A 16,043-nucleotide genomic window follows, 5' to 3' on the forward strand; every position below is an offset into this window, starting at 1 on the left:
GCTTGATATTTGGAACCATGAGCATTTATTACTATGATTTAAATATTTTTAACTATCAAAAAAAGTATAAAGAGTTTGTTTTTATTCCACAAAGTGAATTTTGTATGTCGGGGTAGGCAGGTTTGAAACATGTCTGGGTCTAGGGCTAGAAAGGGATAAGTTGCCATGGCAACTCTGTGTCAGTAAAGGGACTAAGTTATAAACACCTAGTTAAGGGTCGTAGCTGTAGGTGTTTGGAGACATACAGGACCACTCTAAGAATGATGCCTGGGCACCTGGCAGTGGGCTGTTGTAATCAGCAAGGAGAAAAATAAGAAGAAGCCAGATTTCCCTGTCTCCCCAGAGAGCTGGCAACCTCTGTTGTTAGTGAGGTTGGGCTTCTGCTTAAGGTTATCAAAATCTAAAACCTAAACCCAAACAGAATCTTTCTTATGTGAATATTTCTGGGAATGCTATCACTTCCACCTCGTATTATTATATAAACAAATGGCTTCCCATCTGCCAGGTCTAATAATGACAATAATTAACGTTAGTTTAGGACAATTTTTTTTAAACATCAGTCACCAAGCATTTTTCTATCCCTTATGTCATCTGATTCACAAAATAACCCAAGGATACAAGTAATGCAATTTATTACTGCAATCACACTCTTTTTAGACAAGACATCTGAATTTCAGAAAGTGAACTGCACAGTTTATAGTTAAGTAGCAAGGGCTTTCAAATCCAACTGTGTCCTGATTCCAAATTTTACACTTAGTCTTTGACATCACATGCCTGAACTACAAGCTGATCTATTAATTACTGTTAACTGACTGCCCACACACAGGGATGCCACAAATTACTATACAAGTTGTGGCCAACAAACATAAAGGCAGCCACCCAGGTATTGGGTGAGAGCTGAGATCCAGTCTTCCCTGCTCCTGCCAACACTACACCTTAGCTCTGATGTGAGCCTTTTTATAATCTGTACAAAGGTACCAGTTGTCATGAGGAAGCCTTGCCTGCATACTCAAATTAACAAGTTTACCACCCACCTCTCTCCTTTCTTACCTCCTCCAACACTCCACAACCCCTGCATTGACAGTAATGGAAATCCTCTTACTGGTTTCTGTCTCACAATAGAAGACACATCAGATTCATTAATTCGTTACAATAAACATGAGACAAATGACTATATGTTGGGGCTATTCCTGGCACTAAGTATGTAGTGCTTAACAAGGGCCCTGAGCTCATGGAATGATATTTCTGCCAGGAGAAAGACGAACTAAAGTACAAGAAAACATTAGAAGGGATGAGTGTTACACAAAGTATCAAAATTAGCTGACGTAATAGTGATTGAGTAGCTTAATTCGGGGAAATCAGGAAAGGCTTTTTCAGGAGGTGACATTTCAGTTGATATTGAAATGACAAGAGAAAACCCACCAAGAGAAGATCAAGGGAAAGAGGTTTCCAAGAAAATGAAACAGTAATTGCAAAACCCATGGACAAGATCAAGCCTGATCTCCTCATCCAAACAGGAGAGAGGCAGGGTGACTGTGCAGCGAGGGTGTGAGAGTGGAAAAAGTGGGGAGGTAGGCAGGGGTCTGCTTACAGCACACTGCAAGCCAGGTGGGGGATGTGGATTTGGTTCTAAGAACAGTGGGGAGGATGAAAGTAAGAAGGGGAGTAACAGGGATTTTTTATTTACCTTTTACAAAAGATCTTCCTGGATGATTTGTGGGGAATGGAATCTAATGAGGCAAAGAGGAAGACTGTGGTCACCTTGAGGAGACAGGGGATTAGCTGTAGAATGCCTTGTGTTCCTGAAGTTGCTGAACTGCCCAAAATTCACCAGAGGCACATGAGGCCTCTTCACGGATTTGTGTAATTTGCTGGGAAACTATGATTATAGGAAGGACGCTCACATACTATTGGTGCTGACTGGCTTCTGCCAGTGTTTACCTCGTTTGCTCTATGCAGAGCCCCTGGCCTCCTCTGGTTGACTAAGCTGTGTGGCTCTCCTGTGCCTCAAGCACCTGGGGCCTATGTCTTCAGGTGCACATCACACCATGTTTGCTCCACAGAAAATGAGTTCTGGGAGGTCTGTCCCTTGTCTTTGCCATCCCTGTGTCCCTAATTATGTAAAACCTAGGACTTCACAAAGGCTCAATAATGTCTGGTGAAAAGGATGGATGTTTTATTTGGGGGCTGTGTGAACCCTCTTTTCTCTCCAGAAACCAAAAGCATCGAATGACGTGAGAAATGCACCCTGTAGGTAGGACACCCCAAGCCCCAGTCCCTTACCTCCTGGGTGAGTCAGGGTCGAAGCAGGTCTTGTGAACATCAGCCACCTCGGGGTCGCAGCAGTCCCCGTCATCAAAGTCGTTCAGCATGTTGTTGCACTCCACATGGCAGAGCCCATCCCTGCGGTTCCAGGAGTAGCAGCGGCCGTGCAGGCGGCAGTCGCCCCCGTCGTAGCCCGTGAGCGGGTGCTCACACTCAGGGTCACAGTGGTCATTGCCGATTTTGCTGGGCTCACAGTTCACCAGCACAACCCGGTGGCGCAGGGTGGAGTTGTGGACCTGGTGGACACTCAGCTGCCAAGTAATGTTGTAGCGGCTGAAGGCGTCGCTCAGTGCCTTGTGCTGCCGGCGGATCTGCTCCTCGCTCACGATGGGGTTCAGGCCCTCATCATCACAGATGTTCACCACCTGGTAGCGGATCGCCTTCTCTCCCTGGAGGGGCTGGTGCCCGTTGTAGTGGGAGATCAGCTCCACATTGTCACAAACTGTCCGCCCACAGAGCGGGGGCTGCAAAGGTGACAGAATCTCAGGCTGAGGCTCAAAGCCCTGCAGAACCTCACGCTGTGGGTACTCCCCATCCCTAAAGGGGGCCCACTGTTCTTCCAAGGGCTCAAAACTGGCAGTCAGGATCAGGGTGGTCAGATCCTCCACTCCTGTTGGATGCTGAGGACTGTGTTGGAGGTGGCTTTGTGGGAGGGCGGTCGACCAGAAGACCAGTGTACCCAGGTGTCCACGAAAATGGTGGCCATGCTCAGAGCTATCCCCCCCCAGAAGCAAAGAACGACAAGACGCCATGAAGGGACTGTTCAGGGGACCAGACTGCTCTGAGCTACTAGCCACCCGAGTGCCATCCACATACAGGGCCATACGCTGTCCATCATAAGTGGCCGCCACGTGTGTCCATGTGCCTGGTTGGTAGCGACTGTGGCCAGTCACAATGGTGGCTTTCTTCACACGGTCGGTGCGAAGGGAGAAGAAGAAGCGAGCGTCTCGCCTTCCCATGTCCTTCCCTGAGCGGATCCCTAGGGCCCAGCCCTTGTCACTGACAGTGTGGGAGCAGTTATCAAACACACCTGGGAAAGAAGGAAGAATCGAGGGGAGAAATACCAGATATAAAAGGGATGGAGAAAGGGAGAAGAAAACCCATATAAATAGCAAGAATGTAGGTTTTCAGTGGAGAAAAAATAAGTGCTACAGATTCCCCACCAGATATGCTTCTCTGGTACCCCATATCAGGTCATTCTGGCAACATCTATGCCCAAAAGGAATCCGATTTGAGATTCCATCCAATCTAACTCATTCTGGTATTTTTTGATAATCAAAATGAAACCTATGAGGGGGATATCTAAAGCAAGTGACAACCATCTTCTGACGTTTGTCACAGAAGTTCCTCACGCTGAGTCTATGTCTTCCTCCCTTCCTCAGAAGCCATGGGGGCAATCACAGTTTTTAGAAAAGACAATAATCTCCTATTCCCTCAAAAGGTCCTTTTTCTTCATTTGAATATTGAAATAATGATTCTCGTAGGGGAAAACAAGGAGTTGGTGAATAGACAAGTTCCTTAGAGAAGACTATAGCAGATACCATTCTCAGCCCACCATTTCCTCTATGCAAGGATGCCCATCAACAGTGAACAGCTGTTCCCCAGAGTAAACAAAATGGTATTGCCCCATCACCTTATAAGAAAAAATAATCAAGTCGGTTAGAAAAATAGTGGTTCTATAACCAATGATGCCCACCATAGTACAAAGGTGAGACTCTACCAACACACACTGCTTTACCATCTTACTCAGTGGGCACAGGACTATCATGTCCAACTGAATAAACAAAGGGGGTCTACTTGTAGATAGCTAGACCATTAACATGTTGCCAGCAGGAAAAAGGAGTCAGATATAACACAACCACAGATAAAATAGGAATCCCAAAGACGATTTGGACGCCTCAAATGTTCCCAGAAACCCACCTGTAGTTATAAACCTACCATCCCCTCCAACACCTCTTCTAATAGTATATAGGTAGTCACGGGAGCAGATTTTACTTGTAAGTTACATAGAGGCACTACATTCACACTGGAAATGTTTAGTAAACATTGCTTTTAAAAATATATTTTATTTATTTATTTGACAGACAGAGATCACAAGTAGGCAGAGAGGCAGGCAGAGAGAGAGGAAGGGAAGCAGGCTCCCTGCTGAGCAGAGAGCCCGATGCGGGGCTCGATCCCAGGACCCTGAGATCATGACCTGAGCCGAAGGCAGAGGCTTAACCCACTGAACCACCCAGGTGCCCCAGTACTGCTTTAAATAGTGAATAAATGATGGAGAATTCTGCTACTTCTGAATTACATATCTGGGCCTAACACCAAAAGTCATACACCCCCAGCCTGTTACATAAGAATTGTATTTATGCCCCTGAGTTCCTACATAATCCACTCAAACAGTAGTTCTCTATGGAGAATATGGACTTAAAAGCCATGAGGCTTCCTGTTGTGAATGCAGTCAAGTATTTTAAAACTCGCTACTTTTTCATAAATGACAGAGTATTTTTTCTTCTGCCTCTAGCATAGATCAGTAAACTGTGATTAAAAAATAATAATAATAGGGGCGCCTGGGTGGCTCAGTGGATTAAAGCCTCTGCCTTTGGCTCAGGTCATGATCTCAGGGTCCTGGGATCGAGCCCCACATCGGGATTTCTGCTCAGCAGGGAGCCTGCTTCCTCCTCTCTCTCTGACTGCTTCTCTGCCTACTTGTGATCGCTCTGTCTCTGTCAAATAAATAAATAAAATCTTTTAAAAAAAAAAAGAAGAAGAGTTTTTAAAAAATAAATAATAATAATAATAATAAACAGGGGCGCCTGGGTGGCTCAGTTGGTTAAGCAGCTACCTTTGGCTCAGGTCATGATCCGAGGGTCCTGGGATGGAGACCCATGTTGGGATCTCTGCTTGGTGGGGAGTCTGCTTCCCCCTCTGCCTGTCACTCCCCCAGCTTATGTTTTCTCTCTCTCTCTCTGTCAAATAAATCAATAAAATATTTTTTAAACCACTTTTTTAACAAAAGTAACTCTATCAGTCAGAATTTGAATTATTGGTGAGAACTAGGTATAATGCAATGGTGATGTTCCAGTTTTGCTTGTTTAGGTGGGGGCGGGGTGCGGTGGTTGTTTTTACACTGAGGTCTGTCTGGTAAAGGAGCATAAATACTCCCGCTTTAACAAATTCTTGTGCAGAGTAGACTTTCAAAAGGGAAGACAAATCTAGAAATGAATAGTAAGTTCCCTGGTTCAGAGTTTCAATTTGGTTATCTTATTTTGGGATAAGTACATTTAGCCTTAATTATATCCATCTGCTGACCTATGAGCAAATGTGCTACAATATTTAATACAAGGACCATGAAGTTACTCAGCTCCCAAGTAGTAAATATCCACTAGTTTTTAGAAGTTAGAATTGGGGAAACTATTTTATATCTGTTGCATATAAATATGTGTATCTACAGATCTTTCTTGACTTACAGTGGGGTTACTTCTTGATTAACCTATCATAAGTTGAAAATGTATTGAATAAAGCTAGCCTACTGAACATTGCAGGTTAGCTTAGCCTACCTTACACGTCTCCAAACACCTACAGTAGCATGCAGTTGAGCAAAATCACCCAAGAGACTATTTTATTATCAAGTGTTGAGTGTCTCATGTAACTTACTAAATACTGTACTAAACATGAAACAAAGAATGGCTATATGGGTACAGAATGGCTGGAAGGGTATAAGTTGTCTACCTTTGATCACATGACTCACTACAGCTATGTCACTGCTGCCCAGCAGCATCACAAGACAGTATTGGGACCATATACTGGTCCAATATCGGACCATATAAGAAAAGATCCAAATTCAGAATTCCAAGTACAGTTTCTACTGAATGTATATCACTTTCACACCATCATAAAGTCAAAGGATCATAAGATGAACCAGTAAAAGTCAGGGTCTGTCTATATGTGATTTGAATTACAAATGATTAGGCTTCACATATAAATTACCTCATTAATTAGCTTGTTATCTACCAGACATCTAGTTGCAATTTTGAACACTTTTGTTTACTGTTATTAGAATTTCTGGTTAGCATCAATAAAATAATTGTTTCTATTTATTTATCTCATAGGAAGCTATAAAATTATTGATAGTGTGTCTAAAGTGATGTTTTTAACTTCTTGAGACAATACAGAGAAGATGTAATTTTATCATACTAATTTAGTTTGGATTAATCTAAGTTTTAGTAATTATATTAGAAAGGATTTAATAGACGGAAGAACTAAAAATGGTCATTTTAGTTGGGAGTTATAACAAGTATGATAGAAGTATCACTTTTTAAATGATTACCAAAGAAATTTTTCTTTGTTTTCTAATTTAATAAGATGTCCCAAGTAGCATATAAGAAACCTCACTAAGTGCTTAGACAACTGCATTTTATTTATTGTCTTACCATTGTTCATCTATAGAAAGAGAACAATTTTTGAAGCACTGCCCTGCACTCATTCCATGCCAAAAAGAAAGAAAAAAAGAATTTTCTAACCCAATTATTGTGGACTGAATATTTGTATCCCCCTAAAGTTCATATGCTGAAACCTTAATTTCTATTGTGATGTTTTTGGAAGTGGAGCCTGTAGGAGGTAATTGGGTCATAAGGATGGAGCCCCACCACGGGGATTCGTGTTCTTTTAAGGAGAGGAAGAGAGCCAACCCTTCTTGCTCCCTGCCATGTGATGATACAAGAAAAGGATCATCTGCAAATCAGGAAGAAGATTCTCACCAGACATTGGATCTGCTGGCATCTTACACTTCCCAGCCTCTAGAACTGTGAGGAAAAACCTGCTTTTGTCTAAGCCACCAAGTCATCGTATATTTGTTCCAGCAGCCCAAACTAAGACACCCATGTTATCACCTAGCTGCGGATCAGAGTGACAAGTGAAACTTTTACAAATACAGGTTCTTGTGACCATGTTGAGAGCTGCTAACCCTAGTATATCTACAGAAGAAATCGCCCTTTTTACTACTGCCCAGTGGATGGAAATGCAGAAAACAGAATTTGGGAGTCATTGTGTTTTCCAATCAGTGAAGAAGAATTAGAAAGACTGCCATCAATGGTAAGTTAAATCAGACATGAAAGTGGAAAGCTCATCTGAAATTGCTTCCTACCATTTGTTTAAAAATTACATCTGATCAGGCATTTTAGTACAATCTATGTAACCATTGTACATACGTGTCCATTAATTTAGCAAACTAATGGAATGAGAAGTAGTTAAGAGAAATAAGGTCCATTGAATAGTGCACAGATATGATGCTATTAGGGAATGTCACCAATTGATTGTCTAGGAACTGATATTAATTGGGGCTTGTTATTATCAGTAATAAAACTCATATTTAAGACCACTAAAATGAAAATAAATATCCTCTACTCCCACTGAAAGATCTATTATTCCAAAAGAGGAAACTGGGGCACTGAAGTATGGTGTGCCTTACCTCCCTCTCCCTGCTAATCGCCACCATCAGCACCAACCTCTTTCATGAAATCTTGAGTTCAACCTTGTGAGGATTTTCAAATTTTCTGAAGACAAAGTAAGTAAATATTCCTCTCCTGCTGCATCTCTATAGTCCATACTAATAATCATCTGTTCCTCCAATCTGGAGGCTGTGGATTGAAATCTATGATTCTCTTCTCTCAAGACAGAATAAACCAATATAGTGAGGCTGAAATTGCACCCTCTGCTCAAACGTAGATATGAATCCAACGCTGAACCCATAAGCTGATGCTCCATGCTTCCACCCTAGCTGGTGGAAAGAGGATCGTGCTTGGTCCCCCTAATAAACCCTAGGACTGCCAACCTACTAAACCACAAAGGATTGACATTTCATCGCACTGCCTTGTCCCTTGAAGGAAATGAAATTTCACTTGGAATTAGTCACTTCAGTTCATCACATTTACTGAACATTCATCCCAGACATATAAAAATAGTTTCAGGGGCGTCTGGGTGCCTCAGTGGGTTAAACCTCTGCCTTCGGCTCAGGTCATGATCTCAGGGTCCTGGGATCGAGCCCCACATAAGGCTCTCTGCTCAGCAGGAAGCCTGCTTCCCCCTCTGCCTCTGCCTGCCTTTCTGCCTACTTATGATCTCTCTCACTCTCGCTCTCGCTCTGTGTGTCAAATAAATAAATAAAATATTTTTTTTAAATGTAGTTTCAGCTTTGGAAGAAAAAGCAGTCTTTGCCCTTGAGGAGCTATACTCTCATGGGTGAGTGGAAACATTGAGATGATTTCATACATCAAAACTTAAGATCAAGGAATACATAGGTAAGTGAAAACAGAGCCTAATCTCAACCCATATAATTTGGAGATAATTTCCTAAGGGGAAAAGACCCAAACCTACTCTTGAAGAGTGAGTAAGAGTTGGCCAGGCAAAAGAATTATGGATCACTCCACACAGTGGGGACAGCAAGATGGCAGGCAACACGGGTGGAAACAGGTCAAAGTAGGTCTTGCATAACACAGTAAGGGGCTTGGACTGAATAAGTTAGGGAATAGCTGGAGGTTTTCCTACTGTTGCCAAATGCCTCTGATATCCTGAGAGCACACAAAGGAACTGCAGCATGAAACATCCCATGGCTGGCCTTGCCCTGCACACTTGGTCCAACTGCAATTAAGGAACATTCCAAAGCTTGCAGATGGACAACTGTGGCATAAGAAATACAGGAACACTACAAGAGTTCCGTGTAGTTAGTCCACCCACATACCGGCACAGTAGATATTTATGAAGCAGTACTAGCTGCCAGTCTCTGTATTTGTGCTAAGGTTTTCTAGTGATCAAATGGCTATTTGACATCATGGAAGTTCAGTACGGTCCAGAAAATAAGCCTTAAATAAGTAACTACAATGAGATATGCTGACAGTGAGAAGTAAAAATAGCTATGTGAACAGCCAAAGAACCCCTTTATTAAAACATGGAAATAATACAGCAGAAATGCTCCCTAAAGTTATTAACCACCAGCTTTCTAGCACTGACCCATCTTGTTAATAATTTGATGCTACCCAAATCTACCCATGAAACTAGGGCTACCTTGATCACAATCAAAATGCCTGAAAAGTTTAGGGAGACCCAAAGCCAAGGAACTCCCAAGATGTAAGTTCAAACGTTCCCAGATCAAACGTCCGGACATTTCACCCAGAAACGTTCACTGTAAAATTCCTTATATCAAATACCCATTTCAGCTGAATCTTCTAAACTGGGATGTAGTATTCTTTTTGTGAAGATTTTTTCCCCTTACTCCTTAGCATGGAAATATATCTCCCATTTATATTATACTTGAGCTTTCCAAAGCAATCTTGCGTAACTATCATTTAAATGGTAAAGCCATCCTGTGAGCTAGGCAGGATAATTATCACCAGTCTCACTGTACAGATGAAGACACTGAGGGTCTGAGAGGTCAGGTATTAGGCCAGGTGCAGACAGTACACTACAGCTGCCAAGTGTCATGATTCAGATCCCAGGACAGATTTCTTTGCTGGGGAAACCACAGAACATGGTGGTTTCAAGCATGAGTCAGTGGACGTTTCAGTCTCCAGTCTGCTACTTAAAAAATGTGACCTCAGGAAAATTATGTCACCTTCCTGGGCCTCAGTTTATTTATTTGCACATTGTACCTGTAAAATAAAATCTGTCCTTCACTGCTCTTCTCTTCCACATCCTTCAACCACAAGCTGAAATCACAGACCTACCTCCTGAGGTTGCTGGGAGAATTAAATAAAAGAACATATGTGAGAAAGATCAAGGCACAGTGCCTAACTTACACCAAGTGATGAACAAATATTAGTTATGATAAGGAAGAGTTTGATGATGAGACATCAAAGGGAAGAAGAAATCAGGTATAAAGCCAATGGTATGCTGTAAATATTTAACAATTAGTCCTCTGAAGGAAAAAAAAAAAAAGTCCTGATTTGTAGCATTTGCCAATTTTTGTAATACAACTATTCCTACAATGGCCAATCTTAAGTTACCAATATGTCACTGAACATGGACTGGGAAGAGATGCATACAATTGGTTCTGGTGAGCCTGTCTGACCAGTTCCATCATGATAAAGACAGAAAAAGAAAACAGATTCAAGCTGCCAAGTGTCTCCTTTTCCTTCTGACTATTAAAGTAGCTGTGTGTGCTTTGGTGCTGAGCTGTTTTAGAATTTAAGAGGACTAAATGTCCCTTTATTTTTTTAAAAGATTTTATTTATTTATTTGACAGACAGAGATCACAAGTAGGCAGAGAGGCAGGCAGAGGGGTGGGGGTGGGGAGCAGGCTCCCCACAGAGCAGAAAGCCTGATGCAGGGCTTGATTCCAGGGCTCTGGGATCATGACCTGAGCTGAAGGCAGAGGCTTTAACCCACTGAGCCACCCAGGCGCCCCTAAATGTCACTTTAGACTTACTATAAAGCTATAGTAATCAAGATGGTGTGGTATTGGTGAAAGTGTAGATGAACAGATCAATGAAACAGGACAGAGAGCCCAGATATAGACCCACATATTGATATTGACCAGGAGCAAAAGCAATACAATAGAGCAAAGATAGTCCCTTCAACAAATGGTGCTGGGTCAATGACATCTACATGCAAAACAATAAAGCTAGGCACAGACCTTACACTATTCACCAAAATTAACTCAAAATGGATTATAGACCTAACTGCAAGGTGTAAAACTACAAAAACCCTAGATGATAACATTGGAAAAAATTTAGATGACCTTGGGTTTTTTAATGACATTTTTAGCTCTAACACCACGACACAATCCATGAAAGATGTAATTTGTAAGTTAGACTTGATTAAAAATAAAAACGATTGCTCTGCTAAAGATAGTGTCAAGACTAATAGAAGACAAGCCACAGATAGGGAGAAAATACTTGCAAAAAGCACATCTAATAAAAGACTGTAATCCAGAATACACAAAGAACTCTTAAAGCTTAAGAGTAAGAAAAGAAACAACCAATTTAAAAATGAGCCAAAGGCTATAAGAAATAACTCATCAAAGGTATACAAATGGTAAGTAGGCATATGAGAAGGTACTCCACATCATATGTCATCAGGTAAATGCAACTTAAAACAAGAAGATACCACTACACATGTATTAGAACAGCCAAAATCCAGAACATTGACACCAAATGTTAGAAAAGATTTGAAACAACAGGAACTCTCATACCTTGTGGGTAAGAATGCAAGATGGTACCATTTGGTGGTTACTTAAAAAACTAAATGTATTCTTACCATGTGATCAAACAATCACACTCCTGGATATTCTCAGTTTACACAAGAATCAGCACACAGATATTCATAGTAGCTTCATTCATAATTGCCAAATTTTGAAAGCAACCAAAATGTCCTTGATTAGGTGAATGGATAAATTAACTGTGGTACATCTAGACAATGGGATATTATTCAGCACTAAAGAGAAATGAGCTACCTAGCCATGAAAAACCATGGAGGAAACATAAGTATATATGTTACTAAGTCAAAGAAGCCAATCTAAAAAGACTACATATGGTATGGTTCCAACCAAAGAACATTCTGAAAAAGAAAAACTATGAAGAAGATAAAAAAATTAGTGATTGCCAGGAATGAGGGGGAGAGGTGAGTAGGTAGAGTACAGAGGATTTGGGGAGCAATGAAAATAATCTGCATGATATTATAATGCATATAATGATATATGTCATTTTACTTTGGTCCAAACCCAAAGAATATACAACACCAAGAGTGACCCCTAAGAAAACTATGGATTTGGGTAATTATCATGTGTCAGTGTAGGCTCGTTCTTGGTAAAAAATAAAATGTACCATTCCAGTGAGACAGGGGCAGAAGATATATGGGAAATCTTGTACCTTCCTCTAAATTCTACTGTATACCTGAAATTTCTCTTAAAAAATTAAGTCTTTCTTTAAAAAAAAAAAAAAGTAAAAGGTAAATATTGCCTCCACGTTGGATTTTGAGGCTTAAAATGGCTATCTACTTTAAGCACCCAGAGACCAACAGTGCTGGTTAAATAAAATTTGTCCAACAAAGACCTGCTGTTCAGCCCCTTCAACCATAAAATGGGATCACAGTGTAACCTTCACAGCTCATCCACACATTCTCAGGAGGGACACCAGACCAGCTTTCTTAACTCCATCAAGTAGGAGCAAGATAGACTTGATTTAAAAGAAAAATTTCCAAATCCCCATTTAAGAGACTTCTCTTTCTTCTCAGTCTAGCAGAGTAGAGGCTGACAAAACCAAGGCAGCCTAAGCCAACACACTATATGTGGTGAAACCCTCAGCTTGTGCAACATTGAGATTTTACAACTTTAGATGTATATGTGATAAAAGCAAATGTGTTATAACTGTTGTTTATTCATCAAAGTCACATTCTTGGGAGGAACAGAGGGACCAAATCATCAATATTATTTATGAAATCACTCAACACCAAAATGAGCTATGAAAGCCCATGGGTTGGGAAAATGAGATTGAATGATGTAACTTGAAAAATGGTGATGGGACTAAAGCCAAACATTTGGACCATGTCATTTTAAGACTTTAAGAATCGCTCTTCCAGTTCTTGCTTGGACCTGGCTTCCATTATGTATCAATGTTGACTAAATTTAAAATCGTTCAAACACCTTACCTTGTCTAATAATCTAAGTTTTTAGAGAAAGGAAAGTGAATTGAAGGAGTATATCCTATTCATTGTATTCCTGTTTCTAACTCCAAAACTCATATTTATAGACCCTGGGCTTAACAGAGCCATATAATCATATGGGTTTTCAGGAATTATTTGCATCTAGTTCTCTATTATTAAAGGCATGAGAATTAATAGAGTCAAATACTGTCAAGGAAAAAAGCCTTCTTCAAACTGGGATACAGTCTGAATAATTATGAGACATTCTAATAGTAGTAAATATCATAGCTAAAGAGTTATAGACAACCATTTAATTAGGCGCATTTTTTTTAATGTGGCCTCTGTAGAGAAATAATCCTGCTTCTTTCCACTTCTTGGGTTCTTTTTTTGGATTCAGGAGATCTGTTGCTCATCAGAAAAAGAAATAAAGGGACCTAAACTACCTTTTATTAAATGTCTATTATAATCTAGATGCTGGACATGTGCCCCCTCTATTAAGCCCTGCCACAAACGTATGTGTTGATTTTATCATCCTCATTTACAGACCAAAAACTAAGGGTCATAGAAGTTAAGCAAGTCATCCATAGTCTTACATCTAATAAGGGCCAGACACAAGGGCCAAAATCAGGGCTGTTTGACCAAAACCTCCATGCTTTTTCCACTGCACTAAAGTATTTTGAATACTGGGGCACCTGGGTGGTTCAGTCAGTTAAGCATCTGCCTTCAGCTCAGGACATGGTCCCAGAGTCCTAGGACTCAGCCCCATGTCAGGCTGCCTGCTCATTGGAGAGTATGCTTCTCTCTCTCCCTCTGTGTTTTCTCTCTCTCTCTCTCTCTCTCTCTCAGTCTCTCAAATAAATAAATAAATCCTAAAAGATAAAAAATAAAATATTTGGAATACAAAAAAATAAGTATTTAGTTATTGATTTGAATCAAGAAGACTATGGGCTGGTGAATGTGGCATTAACAAATAAATATGTGGACCACTCCTTGAAGGTGATGGGGATCTGACTCTTCAAAACCTGTGGAGGCTAACAGCCACCCCCCAGAAATCGTTTGGAGAACAGAACTGACTGGCCAGCTAGTTTGTATGTCCATGTTGTCCAACGGATAGACTGACTTCCTAAACATTTGGTAAAATTTCCAGGTGGTCCCACAGGGATTTCTGTGACACATACCACTCAGGAAAGCCAGGACACAAACCACTCATCCCAAAGTTGGACAGCAAGTGAAGGCTGAAGAAGGGGGGAGGGAAGCTAGTGGCAAGTACACTCAATCGGTACTCCCCTCCAAGCCAGGGGTTCCCACCTCCACTTTCTTTTCTTGGTTTCCCCAATAGGTGGGCACCTGGTGGAGGAAACCCTCTATTAGAAGAAAATGTAATAAAACAGAGGAGTGGGTGGTCTAGGTCGGAGCTGTCCCACCTCTCAACAAATCCAGTCAAACTGCTTTGCGCGCTCTCTGGTAGAGAAGGATCTACCAGAAATCTTCCCTTTCCTCTTCTGGGATCTTCTTTCCATTGATTTTGACAGAAAGGAGTCCCTGACCACAAGATCAGATAGAGAAAGTTATGTTTCACCAGTACTCCTGGCATCATAATTATGAGGCAGGTATCATCCACTCCAGGAGTTATGAAAGTCAATATAAAGTGAGAAAGAAGGAAAAGAAAAAAAAAAAAAGGAATCTTCTGAAAATGGTCAGGAATCAACCAGTCTTTGTCATTCTTATTTTATGGTTAATGAAGACGGGGGAAAGGAGCATCTCATACCCTTTCCTTCAAAACAGAGGAGTATCTGTTTCAGGAACATTGTGTAAATTTATTTCAGAGTGTTGAAATAAATGGAAAAGTTGAAAAAAATGGAAAAAATATATATATATTACTTTTCCATTTATATGTGTGTGTGTGTATATTCCAATATGTATATTACATTTCCATACACACACACACACACACACACACACACACACACACACACACATATCCCTGTCCTGTCTCAGCAGCTATTATGGCACAATGCTGAGAAGGGTACACAGTGATTCACTCTCTTACACCTCCCCAATTACATCCTGCTCTCCAGTAACATTAACATCAACGTCAACATTCTAGCCCCATTGAGAATGTCATCTCACTCCCTTTGTCTGAAATGCCTCTCATGTGGGTGTGTCCCTCAGAAGTCAGCCACAGGTCCCTCTTGTCTGGGAAGCCTTCCTTGACTGCACCCATCAGAGCCCTCCTTGCTGAGCTGCATCGTACTGCTATGACTTTCCTTATCCTGTCAAGCAATATGGGAGCGACATGAGGACAAAAGGCTGTTTCAGACACCTGTGCATTTCCCACTGGGTCAAGACAGGAATGGGTTTTGGTTCCTGCATTGCACCAACTCTGTTCCACAGTCAAACTGAGTTGTGAGTCTTTTTTTTTTTAAAGATTTTATTTATTTATCAGAGGGGGGGGGTGGCAGAGAGCAAGCACAGGCAGACAGAATGGCAGGCAGAGGCAGAGAGAGAAGCAGGCTCCCTGCCGAGCAAGGAGCCCGATGTGGGCCTCGATCCCAGAATGCTGGGATCATGACCTGAGCCGAAGGCAGCTGCCCAACCAACTGAGCCACCCAGGTGTCCCTGAGTTGTGAGTCTTGACTCAGAGGAGAAAGATTCCCCACCACTCCGGGGAGGTGGGGGGAAGGGGGGGAAAGGTGGTGCTGCCCAAGAGCCCTACAGTTGCATCTAGCCTCGAGGAATGATGGAAGGGGGGCCAAGCATTCTGTGCACTGTGTCATCATGAGAGTTTAGACCTTCCCATGAAGATAGACGTGCTTGCCCCCAGCCCTCACACAAAAAGCTGTGTCCTCCTGGATTATAGCACATGTGGTAAAACCTACTGAGAGTTTTCTTGGGCAAAGCCCCATTGTGGAGAGAGCCCCGTCCATGGCAGAGCCCCAGGGAAGAGACCATTTAACTACAACATAAGGCAAGGTGGTAGAAAATAAAGATAAGGTCCTTTGGCACTGAGATGACTTTAAAACTTCACTTCCAGGAAAGCCCCAGGGCAGAGTCCTTTCTGCACTTCTGAGAGAACCAAAGTCAGGAGTGAG

At 41.6% G+C, this 16,043-nt stretch overlaps 1 protein-coding gene across 1 annotated transcript in view; it reads right to left on the bottom strand.

Moving 5' to 3' along the window:
- Positions 1-16,043, bottom strand: part of PAPPA2 (pappalysin 2) — a 294,379-nt gene that overhangs the window by 258,713 nt on the left and 19,623 nt on the right. Inside the window, exon 2 of the mRNA XM_059144906.1 lies at positions 2,284-3,355. Coding sequence (XP_059000889.1) covers positions 2,284-3,355 — 1,072 coding nt within the window. The remainder of the gene's footprint in view (positions 1-2,283; positions 3,356-16,043) is intronic.

The sequence above is a fragment of the Mustela lutreola genome, chromosome 14, assembly GCF_030435805.1.
Source record: "Mustela lutreola isolate mMusLut2 chromosome 14, mMusLut2.pri, whole genome shotgun sequence".
In the NCBI taxonomy this organism is placed as follows: domain Eukaryota; kingdom Metazoa; phylum Chordata; class Mammalia; order Carnivora; family Mustelidae; genus Mustela; species Mustela lutreola.